This window comes from Pan troglodytes, chromosome 6, assembly GCF_028858775.2.
Source record: "Pan troglodytes isolate AG18354 chromosome 6, NHGRI_mPanTro3-v2.0_pri, whole genome shotgun sequence".
Lineage (NCBI taxonomy): Eukaryota > Metazoa > Chordata > Mammalia > Primates > Hominidae > Pan > Pan troglodytes.
The window spans coordinates 72,444,258-72,461,902 of record NC_072404.2 but is presented as its reverse complement, the minus strand read 5'-3'; the positions used below and the strand labels follow the sequence as shown (position 1 = coordinate 72,461,902).

Sequence of the window (17,645 nt, the reverse complement as noted above, 5' to 3'; positions counted from 1 at the left end):
GAGCAAATCCCTAAACTAGCAGAAGACAAGAAAAAACTAAAATCAGATGTGAACTGAAGGAGATTTAGACATAAAAAAACTATACAAAATATTAAGAAATTCAGAAGTTAAATCTTTGAAAAAATTAATAAAATAAACCAATAGCGAGATTAATGAAGATTCAAATAAATACAATTAGAAATGACAAAATGAACATTACCACTGGACATACAAAAATACAAATAACTTGGCCAGGCACAGTGGCTCACACCTGTAATCCCAGCACTTCGGGAGGCTAAGGCGGGTGGATCACCTCAGGTCGGGAGTTCGAGACCAGCCTGACCAACATGGAGAAACCCTGTCTCCACTAAAAATACAAAATTAGCCAGGCATGGTGGCGCATGCCTGTAATCCCAGCTATCTGGGAGGCTGGAGCAGGAGAATCACTTGAACCCAGGAGGCAGAGGCTGCAGTGAGCTGAGATCATGCCATTGCAACCAGAGTGAAACTCCATCTCAAAAAAAAAAAAAAAAAAGGCTAGTTCACTATAATCAAGTAGGCTTTGTCTTTAAAATGCAAAGTTGGTTCACCATACACAAATCAATAAATGCTATTTATCACATAAACAAAACTAAAGGCAAAACCCACAAGATTATCTCAATAGATGCAGAGAAAGCTTTTGATAAAATTTAACATACTTCATGTAAAAAACCTTCAACAAACTAGGCATTAAAGGTACACACTTTAGCCCAGTGCAGTGGCTCACTCAGGCCTGTAATCCCAGCACTTTGGGAAGCCGAGGTGGGTGGATCACCTGGGGTCAGGAGTTTGAGACCAACCTGGCCAACACGACGAAACCCCATCTCTACTAAAAATACAAAAATTAGCCAGGCATGGTGGTGCATGCTTGTAATCCCAGCTACTTAGGAGGCTGAGGCTGGAGAATTGTTTGAACCTAGGAGGCGGAGGTTGCAGTGAGTCGAGATTGCGCCATTGCACTCCAGCCTGGGCAACAAAAACAAAACTTCGTCTCAAATAAAAAAAAAAAATTACAGATTTAATGCTATTTTATCAAATTACCAAAAAGATTCTTAACAGAAAAAAAAAACTATTTTAAAATTCATATGAAACAAAAACAAACAAAACTTGAATAGCCAAGGCAATCTTAAGCAAAAAGAACAAAGCTGGAGTCATTACATTACCAGACTTCAAACTATACTACCAGGCTACAGTTACCAAAGCAGCATGGTACTGGTACAAAACAAAACAAAACAAAAAACAGGCTCATAGACCAATGCAACAGGATAGAGAGCCCAGAAATAATGCCACACACCTACAACCATCTGATCTTCTACAAAGCTGACAAGAGCAATGTGGGAAGAATTCCCTGTTTAATGGTGCTGGAATAACTAGCTAGTACTATGTATAAGATTGAAACTGGACCCCTTCCTTACACTACATACAAAAGTCAACTCAAGATAAATTAAAGACTTAAATTTGAAACTTAAAATTATACAAAAGCCCTGGAAGATAACCTAGGAAAGACCATTCTAGATATAGGAACTGGCAAATATTTCATGTTGAGGATACCAAAAGCAATTGCAACAAAAGCAGAAATGGACAAATAAGACCTAATTAAACTAAAGAGCTTCTTCACACCAAAGGAAACTATCAACAGAGTAAAAAGACAACTTACAGAACAATAGAAAATATCTGCAAACTATGCTTCTGCCAAATGTCTAATATCCAAAATTAATAAAGAATTTAAGCAAGTTTGCCAGAAAAAAAAAAAACTAGGAAAAAAGCATGAACAGATGTTCTTCAAGAGAAGACACACATGTGGCTAACAAGCATATTAAAAAATGCTCATTATTAATCATTAGAGAAACGTAAAGAAAAACCACAGTGAGATATAATCTCATACCAGTCAGAATGGCTATTAATAAAAAGACAAAAAACAACAACAACAACAACAAAAACCGATGCTTGCAAGGCTGCAAAAAAAAAAGAATACTTATACACTGTTAGTGGGAGTATAAATTAGTTCAACCACTGTGAAAGCAGTGTGATGATTTCTCAAAGAACTAAAATCAAAATTACCATTTGATTCAGCAACCCGAATACCCAAAAAATACTCTATATACCCCCCAAAATATAAATTATTCTATTATAAAGACACATGCAAATGCATGTTCACTGCAGCACTATTCACAATAGTACTTGTGAGCAAAGACATGGAAGCAACCTAAATGTCTATCAATAGTAGACCGGATAAAGAAAACATTATGGCTGGGTGCGGTGGCTCACACCTATAATCCCAGCACTTTGGGGGGCCAAGGTAGGCAGATCACTTGAGGTCAGGAGTTGGAGACCAGCCTGGACAACATGTTGAAACCCCGTCTCTACTAAAAAATACAAAACAAATTAGCCAGGCATGGTGGTGCATGCCTGTAATCCCAGCTGCTTGGGAGGCTGAGGCAGGAGAGTCGCTCGAGCCTGGGTGGTGGAGGCTGCAGTGAGCCAATATCGTGCCACTGCACTCCAGTCTGGGCGACAGAGGGAGACTGTCTCAGAAAAAAAAAAAAAAGAAGAAGAAAACATATTGTTGGGTGCAGTGGCTCACGCCTGTAATCGCAGCACATTGGGAGGCCAAGGCAGTTGGATTGCCTGAGCTCAGCAGTTTGAAACTAGCCTGGGACAACATGGCAAAACCCCGTACGTACAAAAAATACAAAAAGAAAAACTAGCTAGGTGTGGTGGCATATGCCTGTAGTCCCAGCTACTTTGGGGGCTGAGGTAGGAGGATTGCTTAAGCCCAGGATGTTGAGGCTGCAGTCAGCCAAGATCACCCCACTGTACTCCAGCCTGGGCAATAGAATATCCTGTCTCCAAAATAAAACAAAATATTTAATAAAAACAAAATATGATATATAAACATCATGAAATACTGTGTGGCCCTAAAAAAATAATAATAAGGTTATGTCCTCTGCAGCAACATGGTTGGAGCTGGAGACCATCATCTTTAGCGAACTAATGCAGAAATGGAAAACCAAATACATGTTCTCATTTATAAGTAAGTGCTAAATAATAACACATGGCACCCTGGGAGGCAGAGCCCAGCAGATCAGCTGAGGTCAGGAGTTTGAGACCAGCCTGGTTAACATGGTGAAACCCTGTCACTATTTTTAAAAATAAATAAATTAGCCAAGCGTGGTGGCAGGTGCTTGTAATTTCAGCTACTAAGGAGGCTGAGGCAGGAGAATCACTTGAACCTGGCAGGCAGAGGTTGCAGTGAGATCATGCCACTGCACTGTAGCCTGAGTAACAGAGCAAGACTCCATCTCAAAACGAACAAACAAAAACACATGGACTCAAAGCGGGGAACAACAAACACAGAGGCCAAGTTGAGGGTGGAGGGTGAGAGGACAAAGAGGATCAGAAAAAGTACCTATTTGGTGCTATGCTTACTACCTCAGTGACAAAATAATCTGCACACCAAAGCCTCACAACACAATTTTACGTATATAACAAATCAGCACGTGTACCACGAACCAAATATAAAAGTTAAAAGGAAAAAAAATCCATGAGTGGAGAATAGTGCAATGTAAGTGGATGGATTTGTTTGTGCTATCAGATAGTGGCCCAGGGGGGCTGTACTCTGATTTGTGTCCATGCAGGCAGATGAGATTATGAACAGGTGGTACAGAACCGTTGGTTGGTAGAGGAAGCAGGTTGCTACTGCAGATTCAGTGTCTGGGGGTGGGGATATCCCCAGAGACATGTAGACACTTTTGTGGATTTTTGGCAAAAAATACCAGGATCAAAAATGTTGTGGTGAAATTCCTGAGGGTGGTTCCTAGTCCTGGGAGGGGTGTGGACACATCAATGTCTAGTGCGTATGTTTGAGAGTGGGTGGGAATCCTGTGGTGGCAGCTGTGGAAAAAAGGGGTCTGTTATCACAGCTCATTTCCTCTAAGTTGTCAGTTCTCGCTCACCCTGGGAGGAGACCTGGAATCACAGGACAACGGGCAGTGTGACAGTCTGTGTACAGGAGAGCAGAGCCTCCCATTCCCAGACACCCAGAGTTCCATTTCAGGCCAGGCTTCTGTGATATCTTTCCTCTGGTACCAAATCTCTAGAGTTTGTGGAATACCAAGCAATTCTCTAACACCAACTAACTGTCTAACATTTGAATTCTGACACCACCCAGGGTCAGCACAGACCCTGATTCAGGGCTCAGTCCCACAACACTATCCTCACTGCAGATGCCAGTCACAAATTCCATAGGCCCATCTATACACTGGGGTTACTGTTTAAAAATTTGGGACTCCCATAACCTCCCTCAAGTTCAATAATTTGATAGAGCTACTCACAGAACTCAGCAAACACTGTAGTTATGTTGACCAGTTTATTATAAAAGACACAACGCAGGAAAACTCAAATGGAAGAAATGTATAGGACCAAGAAAAGAGGTGGGGAAAGATGAAGCACATAGATAATCCTGGTAAATAGCTGTGATTAATAAAATTATCCATCCTTTGTGCTCTCCAGGAACAGTTGATGGAAAGAAACACCCTCCCATTATGACTTAGATGGTGCTCTTTTCTTACCTATCACATAACCAAACACAGACTCCACATTTCCTTTTCTCATTAAAAACAAACAACAAACAAACAAAAAAAAACAGCTGAATTGGTCTCAGTGGCTAAGAGGAAATATTTCTTAATCAAACTTTACTTAAGTTTATCTTCTTCCCACAGGCTCAGAATTTTGAGCTACCCTCAGTCTGAACCAACATACACCATTTTATGTCCCAGCTAAGAACACGCTGACTTCAGGGTAAAACATTCTCTGATATAAAACCTAATTTTCCCACCTTCTATTTGCCATCCCCTCCCACCTTCTTTCTAATCTTGTCTGCCTAAACTTTGCAGTCCCTCAAGATCTTATAGTTGGTACTTTGCCTGTTGCAACACTCTTTTGGAATTCAAATTTTTTTTTTACATAACTTTGTTTTATTTTGTAAGTCTAGAAACTGCCTTAAAACAGTAAAAACTTCATCTCCAGTAAGACCTTCCTAATCCCGTTCCATCTGAACTTTAACTGCATCTGCCTGTGGGTCCCCAGCTTTCCTGGGCTCTATAGCTTCTCTCAGTATAAAGGCTTCTTCCATGGCTGGTGTGAGCAGGCTGGGACATCTGCAGGGGAGGCTCCCCAAAAAGAACCTAACTGGGCCTTTAATAACCTCCTTTTGCAGGCTCCATATTAGCCTTAGCTTAGAGTCACTGGGCTGAAGCTTTAATTTCCATGTCAGAGGTATTAACTTGGTTTTTGAAAGTAAGTGTTTAAAAAATCCAGCAAAATTACTCAAACACAGTGATCATATAAGGGGAAGACATTTTAAGGTGTTTACATTTTATACCTCAACAAGAAAAGCAAAAGTATCCATTCCTTTTAGATGATAAACGTATTATTTTATAATTTTTATTAAAAATCATGTAGTAAACAGTCATATGGGAACGCTTCTGGGAGGTACCAAGTTTTACCATATAATTCAGCATTAAACTCAGAAATCAAGATAACAGGACATAGACTAGAGATATTCACTGTTACAAATGTACTCTGCATAAAGAGGAACTGATGTTTTCACAAATCTAAGTAACTCACCAATTATCTACTACATATTCTTGTGGAAAAGTATTTATTTTCTACAGCCAAAATTAAAAAGAGATTCTCCCTATTTTTTTCCTTGGTTAGCATTCTAAAAGCCAAGACTTGGAATTCTGTTTGATCTCACCCATAAAAGACACACCCGAGAAAATTCTTAAACTCATTCTGGGAAAGAAAAAGATAAATGAGAATTTTTAACAAATGGACTATATAATTAGATATTATTTCTCTCCCTGAAACCCACCTTTTTGTAAATTTTTTACCTTTCAAGTTTTACTAATAAAATGCAACTTACAATAAAAAACTGAAGTCAAAAAAAGTGAAGAAATCTTTTCAAGATGATAAACACCCAGAGTGGCAGTGCTGATTAGAAAACTGATGTGTTTGACTCGTGTCAAGTCAGGCCACGATCCCTTGATTCTCCCACCCCATCCTGCTCACTTAAGTGCTCAACGACCACCCTCTTCGGAGACACTATACCTCAGTTACTGCTCCAGATGCATTTTAGTTTGCAAGTTCTTGCACCATCTCACTGGAGTAAGTTTTTTTTAGTTTTTTTGGTACACTATTTTTTCTTTCACAAATGTTAGAGAATTCAGGGGGAAGAAATTATTTCTGTTTTCCCCTTAATACTAGCATCTGATTGGCTGACCAGCAATCTGTCTCCAAGCAATGAAAGCTGGATTGGGTGAAGACAATCTTAATGTCTCAACGGGTTAGCTTTTCAAAAAAAAAAAAAGTGTGGCCAGCGTGGGGTGCCTCACGCCTTGTAATCTCAGCACTTTGGGACGCCAAGGTGGGCGGATCACTTGAGGCCAGGAGTTCAAGGCCAGTACAGCCAACATGGTGAAACCTCCTCTCTACAAAAAACACAAAAATTAGCCAGGTGTGTCGGCGTGCACTTGTAATCCCAGCTACTTGGCAGGCTGAGACTGGAGAATCGCTTGAACCTGGGAGGCGGAGTTTGCAGTGAGCCGCGATCGCCCCACTGCACTCCAGCCTGGGCGACAGAATGAGACTGTCTCAAAAAAAAAAAAAAAAAAAAAAAAAGTGCACCAGGAGATGCCTCTCAGCCCCACGACATCCACCTGCTCTTTTGAGAAGCTACACTCCATACCCGAGACTGTCCTATGGGAGAAAATGACCCAGGAGCTGATATTCACTAAACATTGTAGCAGACATAGCGATTGTGGGTATCTTGGTTTATCCCCAGACAGTACTAAAACTCAAAACCAGGAAAACACTGAGGAGTGGCTGAGGAAACATCACTCCATAAAGTTTCCAAAGGGAAACCTTGACCCAAAAACATTTTGGTAAGATCTCTGTGCCTAGGGAAGATTATTTAAAAAAGAGGCACAGAGATTTTTTTACAATACAGTGTCAGGGGATGATTCTTTGCTTTCTTCTCCTGGGAAATATTTTCAAACAGAAAAAAATTTTTCTAAAGTGCTATCCAATGCTGTGTCAAAAAATGATTAATTAAAATACAGTATCTAAAATGTACACTAAAATAATGTGAATTAGGATGAGGAAGTTGGCATTTCGGAATGTCAGAAAAAACTGGAAATTTGGTATTTTACTGCAAGCCAGAGTTAGGCTGAAGGAACTGGGGGTGGGGAGTAGTCTTGAGACTCTGCTTGGGCCACATGTGAAAATTTCAGGGGAAAATCTATCCCCTGTAGAGTGTGTACGCAATTAAGTAGCAGGCAATTAGACTGAGGTAGCTCCAGTCCTAGGGTCCCCATTTTTAAAAAAATCTAACTCAAATTGGCCGGGCGCGGTGGCTCACGCCTGTAATCCTAGCACTTTGGGAGGCGGAGGCGGGTGGATTGCCTGAGCTCAGGAGTTCGAGACCAGGCTGGGCAACACAGTGAAACCCAGACTCTACTAAAATACAAAAAAGTTAGCTGGGCGTGGCGGCGTGCGCCTGTAATCCCAGTTACTTGGGAGGCTGAAGCAGAATTGCATGAACCCGGGAGGCGTTGGTTGCAGTGAGCCGAGATGGCTGCCATTGCACTCCAGCCTGAGCGACAGTGTGAGACTCCGTCTCAGAAAAAAAGAAAAAAAAACTAACTCAAACTTTTTGTAAATTACAACATTGAGGGAAACAAAATTCAGGCTTAACCAACCATAAACTGCCAATTAACCTCTGATGACATAACCAGGAAATGTCCACCCTGAATTTACAAATTAAGAAACTACATAACGGTACCTAACCAATTATTGGCTTTCTTCATCACACACCTTATAAAAGTCTTTCCTTCATGCCCCTCCCATGGACCACAAACTACAAACCACAGCTGGGTGCTCTATAATTTGTGAATGACTGTCTGATTAAATTCTTTAATATTTTCGCGGTGACTTCCATACATTTTTAATAGAAAAAAGGAGGGTCTGGGAACTCCATGGACCAAAGCTCTTCCTATTCATGAACCCTGCATCCCGAGTCATCGAGGAGAGATGCGGCGCTGCGGCAGCAGAGCTGCCCAGGGAGGGCTCCAAGCCAGGGAACGGTCACTGCGCAGGGAGGAGACAGGACGCCCGGGATCCCGGCTGCCAGCCCAGCAGCCATCTTATGACTGAAGGGGACTGAGGGCCGAGCTGCGCCAAGGAGAACTCCCGGCCGCGGATTTTGGAGTCTACTGCAGGGAGGCCGGAGTCTCGCCACATCCACTTCCCACCAGTTCCAACCAGCCCCTCCCCCTCTCTCGGGATCTGGGACCCGGCACTCTCACCATTTCTAGGCTTCCAGGGAGTCCTGGCGTCTTAGCTGTGGATCTCCCAATACCTGCAGGTAACGGGGCCACAGAAGGTGGACCTCTAGGAGCAGAGGACATAGAGCAGTGAAGACGAGACCTGGAGCTGCGACTGCAGCGAGAGACAAAGGCCCCGCCAAATCCCGGAAGCCGTCCTGTCCGCTCCAGCTGCGTGCCTGATTGGACGGGTCCCAGCCCAGCGTCCCTGATTGGAGGATGTTTAAGGACCCGCCCCCTCAGGCCCTGAATGACAGAAGGTGTGCTCAGTTGCTGGGCTGAAAGAAGATAGAATGAAACCTAAACTGCAGGCTTTTCAGTCAGGGCTTCCTCCCTGAACTGAGCCAGGCCCACCCACAGGGTATTTGCATTTAACCTTGTGTATAAGGTCATATGCATTTATATTAATAAATAGTATAGTGTGTGAAAGGAAAATAAATTTTGGGGCCCCAAAATCACTAAGCTATAGGGAAAAGTCAAGCTGGGAACTGCTTAGGGCAAACCTGCCTTCCATTCTATTCAAAGTCACCCCTCTGCTCACTGAGATGATTGCATATCTGATTGCCTCCTTTTCCCAGGCTAATCAGGAACTCAAAAGAATGCAACCATTTGTCTTTTATCTACCTAGGACCTGGAAGCCGCCTCCCCACTTCCAGTTTTCTTTCTTTCTTTTTCTTTCTCTCTCTCTGTCTCTTTCGGAGTCTCGCTCTGTCTTCCAGGCTGGAGTGCAGTGGCACGATCCGATCTCTGCTACTGCAACTTCCACCTCCGGGGTTCAAGCGATTCTCCTGCCTCAGCCTCCAGAGTAGCTGGCTAATTTTTCTATTTTTAGTAAAGACGGGGTTTCACCACTTTGTCCAGGCTGGTCTTGAACTCCTGACCTCAGGTGATCCACCCGCCTCGGCTTCCCAAAGTGCTGGGATTACAGGCGTGAGCCACCGCGCCTGGCCTCAAAATAAACTTTCTAAATTAACTGAGCTCTGTCTCAGATATTTGAGGTTCACAATTATATGGCTATTAACAAATGGAAAAAATATAATAACATTATTTAATATCCGATTTTACGACCTTCCTAGCTTCTGGTCCTTTAAGCAGGCAGCCTGAGATTTTAAAACGGAGTTAATCCTCTGAAATAAAATGTAAGCCACATGTGAATTTTAAATATTCTAGTAGCCAAACTTAAAAAAAAAAAGAAAGAAACAGGTGGAATTTATTGTAACAATTTCATCGTTATATATTCTAGTTCTAGAATTCAAATATTCTAATATTCAAAATATTATTTTAATATGTGAGCAGTATGTAATTTTTCATGTAATATATATTATTGTATATAATAATATAAAATATGTATAATAATATATAATATTATGTATAATATTACACATGACCTCAAGTGATCTGCCCGCCTTGGCCTCCCAAAGTAGTGCTAGGATTACAGGCGTGAGCCACCGCGCCCGAAGCAGCGGTGCTTTTTGAGAAGGAGTTTCACTCGCACAATGTGGGCTCACCGCAACCTCCACCTCCGGGTTCAAGCGATTCTCCCACCTCAGCCTCCCGAGTAGCTGAGATTACCGGCATGGGCCATCGTACCCGGCTAATTTTGTATTTTTAGTAGAGACGGCGTTTCTCCATGTTGGTCAGGCTGGTCTCGAACTCCCAACCTCATGTGATCCGCCCGCCTCGGCCTCCCAAAGTGCTGGGATTACAAGTGCTTTTAAGAGAAAGAGACACATCATAGGAGGATCCCACGGCAGAGAAAAGAAAAGAGGGTCTCACTTACGGAAGAAATAATCACCTATCATCTGGAATAGCATAAGACAAGCAAAAGAGATCACGACCTGACTACATCAATGAGAAGAAAAAGGCAACCTGGCTGAAAGGACTCATTGGCATCATGGAGCTACATTTAATAAGCTGCAGTGAATGGTCAGCCTTTGGGATACCAATAGTCTACCAAGAAGGCTGAACTCATTCTAATAAAATCAGCATGTCTGCACCATTCCGGTGGCATAGGGTTACAGTATCCGTTACAGAAACCCCATAAAGACCAGTGGGTACCCTTCTAGAATTGAAGTTATTGTGAAAAAGCATACCAGCGCAGGGCACGGTAGCTCATGCCTGTAATCCCAGCACTTTGGGAGACTGAGGCAGGTAGATCACCTGAGGTCAGGAGTTCGAGACCAGCCTGGCCAACATGGTAAAACCTCATCTCTACTAAAAATACAAAAATTAGCCAGGTGTGATGGCGTGCGCTTGTAGTCCCAGCAACTCGGGAGGCTAAGGTATGAGAATCGCTTGAACTCAGGAGGCAGAGGCTGCAATGAGCCGAGATGGAGCCACTGCACTCCAGCCTGGGAGATAGAGCAAGACTCTCTCTACAAAAATAAATAAATAAATAAAGGCATACTAGCTTGGTGCCTTGGCTCATGCCTATAATCCTTGTGGCATGGAAAACTAGAACATGGACACACACAGAGTTAGGTTCAGAGCAGAAGTTTATAGGCAAAAGAGAAAAGAGCTCTCTGTGACAGAGAGTGTTCTTGGAGAAGTGGGTTGCTGGTTTCATGGTGAAATGCAAGATGTTTTATAGATGATCTTGAGAAGGTAATGTCTGATTGATTGGATTAGGTGTGCCATTTGTATACGGTGCAAAAAACTGGTTAGGACTAGTTGTGCTATTTGCATAGGTGCGAAAATCTGGCCGCCCCCACCCTAACTTTTTATTATGCAGATGGATTCTCTGCCTGGCCAGCAGCCATGTTGCCTATTTCTTTAACGTTCAATGGTGAGGAAAGGGAGGATGGAGCCTCCATGTTGAACACACCTGGCTAGCTGCTGGCATTCACTAGTGCAAGCTTCCGGTTTGCTTATCCATGTTTGCTGCTCGATTTTTCAGGCTGCTTTTGGTTAAAAGGGAAACCTTGCCAGGGACTCTTTTACCCTCGCTATCTGCCTAAACAATTTCTTTCTATCTCCTGTACCACTTGCATTTTGGGAGTTCGAGGTGGATGGATCACTTGAGCCCAGGAGTTTGAAACCAGCCTGGGCAACATGACAAAACACCATCTCTACTAAAAGTACAAAAATTGCCCAGCATGGTGGCACAAGGCTGTATTCCCAGCTACTCAGGAGTCTGAGGTGGGAGGATCACTTGAGCCTTGAAAATGGAGGTGGCAGTGAGCCGAGATTACACAACTGCACTCCAGCCTGGGTGACAGAGCGAGACTTGGTCTCAAAACAAACAAACAAAAAAAAAAAAAAAAAAAAAGAGAAAAGAAAAAGCATAAAGCATACCTAATCATTTGTTATCACAGTTAAAAACCCTTGAAACCAGGCAGGGTGTGGTGGCTCATCCCAGCACTTTGGGAGGCCGAGGCAGGCTGATCCCATGAGGTTGGGAGTTCGAGACCAGCCTGACCAACATGGAGAAACCCCGTCTCTACTAAAAATACAAAATTAGCCAGGCTTGGTGGCGCATGCCTGTAATCCCAGCTACTTAGGAGGCTGAGGCAGGAGAATCACTTGAAACCGGGAGGCAGAGGTTGCTGTGAGCCAAGATCACGCCATTGCACTCCAGCCCGGGCAACAAGACAAAACTCTGTCTCAAAAAAAAAAAAACAAAACCTTGAAATTACAATGAACTTCTGCTAATTTTAGAGAATTCTGCTATACTGTACTACAATACTGAACTTTAAACACCTTAATAGAAATATTTTTTCTTTTTTTTTTTGAGATGGAGTCTCATTTTATCTCCATCTGGAGTGCAGTGGCAAGATCTTGGCTCTACTTCAACATTTGTCTCCCAGTTTCAAGTGATTCTCTTGCCTCAGCCTTCCAAATAGCTGGGATTACAGGTATACACCACCACACCTGGCTAATTCTTGTGTTTTTAGTAGAAATGGGGTTTCACCATGTTGGCAAGGCCGGTCTGGGACTCCTGACCTCAAGTGATCCACTCACCTTGGCCTCCCAAAATGTTGGGATTACAGGCGTGAGCCACTGCGCCTGGCATAATATTTCCTGAAGGCATAAATAGTTATGTAGATAGTTTCTCTTAGATTAACATGATAAAAGTAACAAAGACAACATTTTAAATGGGATAAAATTAACCAAAACCACATTTTTTTTCAATGGCTTGGCATAATTGCCATGTTTTCTGAAATGACAGATTACTAACAAGAAGCAAAGACAAGATTTTTGCTTTGCTCAATTGTTAAGTTTTGGACCTTTTGAAATTTAAAATTCTGGCTAAACAATTTGAAGGGAGAATTCTTTAGGTGGCTTCCTAGGGTTTCCAAGGCAATACAAGAATTTTGATAGGCAGGAAAATGCATGTTATATACACATATTGTTTTTCTCTGCTTTGCTTTCATCTTTAAAAATTGAAAATTGCAAATCTAGTCTCTCAATTTAGAGTAAGTTAACAAAAGATTTATTTTTCAGCAAAGCAAATAATTGTAGAAAACTTATGGGGAACAAATGCCATTAGCTGCCAAAAACAGTATGACCAGATTCAGTAAGTATCTAGCCATGCAAATGACAGCCCAGTTAAATTAAGACCCCAAAGGTGCATGTGGACAGCATTTCCATGCAATGTGGTGCACCTCCACTGGGCACCTTCTTCTGCCTGCTTACAGAGATACCAATTTCCCCTAAGTGACTCAATGTGAATACTGGAAACTGAGAATGCTGTGTTCAGAGGGATTACTAGGAACATGGTTAACACACTTACCATATTATAATAAAATTTGATGTATCCTACTCTACCTCACAAAGGCTTTTAGTAAAAGATTGTTTATTTATAGTACTCAATATGGATTTATGAAAAATTATAATATATTCCAGGAAAGTCAGAAACACTTAAATGTCAACCAAATTCCATAAAACACACTTGAATGAGACAAAGTCTTCTTAGCTTAAAATGTTATCAGTAAATTTAGGATAAAATAGAAAACCAGTTCTTTGTGTTAAATGAACAGTGTTTGGCACGCGAGTACTACTCAAACGAAGAACACTCAAACGAGTGTTCTTCACTGTCATCATTAAAATGGCAATAACACGTGCTTTCCTGGCACCAGCTGGCTTGCTTTCCATTGGTGTAAAGTGAAGAAGGTGTTGAAATAGAGAAGAAAGGTGATAGAAATTGAATACTTATATAAAATACTATTTTTAATAAAAAGTAGCATTTGATGTACAACTACAGGTAAGACTTGTATGAAGTAATAATGTTATTCTATTGACAGAATAACTTTATTCACAATATTCTTATTTCAAACAATATCCCTTTTTTGGCTAAATATATGCCAGCCTTTTGGTGAAATATTACCTGAGCTCAAGAGAAATCAGCAAAATGAGGCCGGGCGCGGTGGCTCACGCCTGTAATACCAGCACTTTGGGAGGCCGAGGCGGGAGGATTACGAGGTCAGGAGATCGAGACCATCCTGGCTAACACGGTGAAACCCTGTCTCTACTAAAAAATACAAAAAATTAGCCGGGCGTGGTGGCAGGCGCCTGTAGTCCCAGCTACTCGGGTGGCTGAGACGGGAGACTGAGACGGGAGACTGGCGTGAACCCAGGAGGCAGAGCTTGCAGTGAGCGGAGACCGTGCCACTGCACTCCAGACTGGGCGACAGAGCAAGACTCCGTCTCAGAAAAAAAAAAAAAAAAGAAATCAACAAAATGAACCTTTATTTTACCAGAAGCATTTTACTATTGATGCGTATGCTTATTTTGCTTAAAACACATCAGCTTTTTGGCTGGGCACGGTGGCTCATGCCTGTAATCCCAGCACTTTGGGAGGCCGAGGCGGGTGGATCACGAGCTCAGGAGATCGAGACCATGCTGGCCAGCACAGTGAAACCCCGTCTCTACTAAAAATACAAAAAATTAGCTGGGTGTGGTGGCGGGCGCCTGTAGTCCCAGCTACTCGGGAGGCTGAGGCAGGAGAATGGCGTGAAACTGGGAGGCAGAGCTTGCAGTGAGCTGAGATTGCGCCACTGCACTCCAGTCTGGGCGACAGAGCAAGACTCCGTCTGAAAACAAACAAACAAAAACATTAGCTTTTTATGAGAGACACACTTTTCTTTCAGTGATTTCTATACTGCTGAGAAGTGGTTGTTCTACCAGGAAACTGCTATTCTCAGCTCTACCAACATTGAGTTTTGTCTCCTCAGCATATAATTCCATTCCCTGGTGAATCAAAACTGAGAGAAGAATAAATTACATGTTAAGGTAAGAGACATAGGGAAGACCCATTACTTTTGACCCACATCTCCTCCACCCCCAGCCCCAGGCAATCATCATTCTACTCTCTGCTTCTATAGTTTTTGTGCTGACTTATTTTACTTAGCATAATGTCCTCCAGGTTCATTGATGTTGTTGCAAATAACAAGAGTTGCTTCTTTTGAAGGGCTGAATAGCATTCCATTGTGTAAATATACCACATTTTCTATATTTATTCACCTGTTAATTAACACTTGGTTTGATTCCATACCTTAGGAGTAATTGTGAGGAATCCACTTCCCCTTTTTTTATTTGCTTTTACCTCTTTTTATTTTTATTTCTAGAAGCATTTTAATTTAATACTATAACTTATGATTGTTACATAGATCATCTGAGCTTGATTTGGGTCATGAGCTATGAGCCCAGATTTACATCCTTGGAGCTGCGATCTGCATTATTAATAAAAGATACTATTTTTCCAAGGGCTGTTTTAATTTATACATAGTAGCTATAAGCATTTTTCACTGAAAAGCTCTTCTAAATATATTATAGTAAATATTTAAGAATAAGAATAAAATCATTTATATTTCAAAGATTTTCTTATACTTGACTGGGTATATTTTGTCATATTTAATGTATTTATTCTTTCTGAAAAATGCCAAAATAAGAATTTTATTATTTTTCCTGGAATAACAGACTGGGTTTCTGTATTGTGTCTTTGCTAATTTTTGCATATAGATTTGACTGCTACTATTGAATTTAGGTTGAGTTTTAAAGCCACTGTTTTTTAGTTTGTGTGGTTTTTGGTTCATTTGCGGAACCAAATATATTTCATTTGCGGAACCAAATATATTAGACATTTAGTGTTTGGGGTAACTTGGCTTCTTTTCTACTCCCTTTTTGTTATTACCTTTGGAGCTTTAGAAATTGCTAGGATTCAAATAAGGTTGGTTTTGAATCAAGTGATAGAAAATTCCAGAAAAGACTGAGGGAAATAGCTACTGGATAGTGCCTTTCAGTGAGATTTATATATGAAAGAGTTTATTGCAACTTTGTTGAATTTAGAAAATAATTGCCTACAACATATATAGGCAATTATTGGTGACAGAGTGAGACACCATCTCAAAAAAAAAAAAAAAGAAAAGAAAAAAGAAAAGAAAAGCTTTATTTTACCAAATTTTTCATACTGAAAGTTCAAATTCTTAAATATTGACAGTGACATTCTAGATTACCATTTTCTAGGTGATGTAGTTTGCATTTATTAGCACTGCCTTTCAATTTTTCCTTTTGTGGTGTAAGGTTATAAAAATGCCTTCCAGTTGATTTCTTGGGTAATAGCGGAATCTGTTTTCTCAGTAGCCTAAGAATTCTTGATATACCACTTTTAGAGGTATTTGAACACAACTGGATATATGTGCTGAAATATGGATGTATTTATAACCTCATTAGGGACGAAATCATGGCAACACGTTACAGTTCAATATTTTTGTCTAAATTCTTGTTGAGCCACATCCATCTGTATATGTAATACTGAGTTGCCAACAGCTTTTTTATACTAAGCCAGAACTCATTTTACCCTGTGGTTTTGTTTGAAATGTATGAGCTGTATTATATAACATTCAAATAAGTAATAAAAATTTCATTGAAAGACTATGGAAAGAAAAGTCATACAGGCACACTGTTAGTGAATTGGAATCTGGCACATGACACTGATTAACAGGTTGAGCAGATTCAACTAGATCTAAATCCCTGAAACAATATTGAAAGACAGAATTTTTTAATTAAAAATATCTTTGACAATTTAATAGACCTATGAAATTTGAAAAAAATCAATTTGTTTACTCATCATCAATCAATATTAGGTTAAACTAAAAATTTTTGAACACATCATAAAAAAATAAAATTAATTCACTATCCCCAGACTTACTGTGATTAACACAAGACTTCGGTGTATTTGAAAGCACCAAATTATTAATTAAAAATCTCCATTTTGAAAAGATCTTCAAATTTTTTTTCTTCAGATGGAGTCTCGCTCTGCCACCCAGGCTGGAGTGCAGCGGCACGATTAGGGCTCACTGCAACCTCTGCCTCCTGGGTTCAAGTGATTCTCCTGCCTCAGCCTCCTGAGTAGCTGAGATTACAGGTACACGCTGCCACGCCCAGCTAATTTTTTTTTTTTTTTTGTATTTTTAGTACAGACGGGGTTTCACTATGTTGGCCAGGCTGGTCTTGAACTCCTGACCTCGTGATCCATCTGCCTTGGCCTCCCAAAGTGCTGGGATTACAAGCATGAGCCACCGTGCCCGGCCCGATCTTTCGTATATAACTACTAAGTAAAACCTAATACTAATATGTTTGATTTATGAAAGATTTGTGAATGCCCATCACTGTAGTTAAAAATCATAAAATTATATAAATAGACTGTCTAAATAATTTTGATTAAAATAGTTGGTATTTTATTTGAGTACCAGTATTTATATAGTATGACAAATTCAGGTTTATTTTATGAAATGGCAAAAGAGTATTTTACTTTTTTAGAAAGGTAAAAAGTATTTTTTTTTTTTTACTGTTGTGACATTTTATAAAATAAGCCTAAATTTGTGGAGACATTTTTTAAAAAGCCAATCTTTTCTAAAGGAAGATTTATACATAAGAAACTACAGATATAAATGTCATATTATATACATCATTTCCTGAACCCTACAGTAATCTGTAAAGTTTGTTTGTATACACCAATCTTAGATTACCTAAAACATAATAAAGTTTTTTAGTGTTATATTTAACATACAAAAGTTCAAAATATATCCAGACGGACAGGACCTATGGCTGTCACTTTAAAAAAACAAATGATTGGCCGGACATGGAGGCTCACGCCCGTAATCCCAGCACATTGGGAGGCCGAGGCTGGTGCACCACTTGAGGTCAGAAGTGTGAGACCAGCCTGGCAAACACGGTGAAACCCTGTCTCTTCTAAAAATACAAAAAGTAGCCAGGTGTAGTGGCACGCGCCTGTAGTTTCAG

The 17,645-nt window shown here is 40.7% G+C and overlaps 1 protein-coding gene across 5 annotated transcripts in view; it reads right to left on the bottom strand.

Annotated features, from left to right (window-relative positions):
- ZNF273 (zinc finger protein 273) overlaps window positions 1-17,167 on the bottom strand; it is a 46,102-nt gene extending 28,935 nt beyond the window's left edge. The window contains exon 1 of one of the 5 annotated variants that reach the window (XM_063814245.1): window positions 13,729-17,167. Coding sequence is in view for 3 of the 5 variants with exons in the window: in XM_054655596.2 (XP_054511571.1) it covers window positions 8,385-8,486 (102 nt within the window). In the remaining 2 variants the exon portion in view is untranslated. Of the gene's footprint in view, window positions 1-8,384; window positions 9,256-13,728 lie in introns of those variants that run through there. The other 4 variants (XM_054655596.2, XM_063814244.1, XM_527768.9 and 1 more) reach the window with 4 other exon arrangements.
- Window positions 17,168-17,645: the final 478 nt, after the last annotated feature.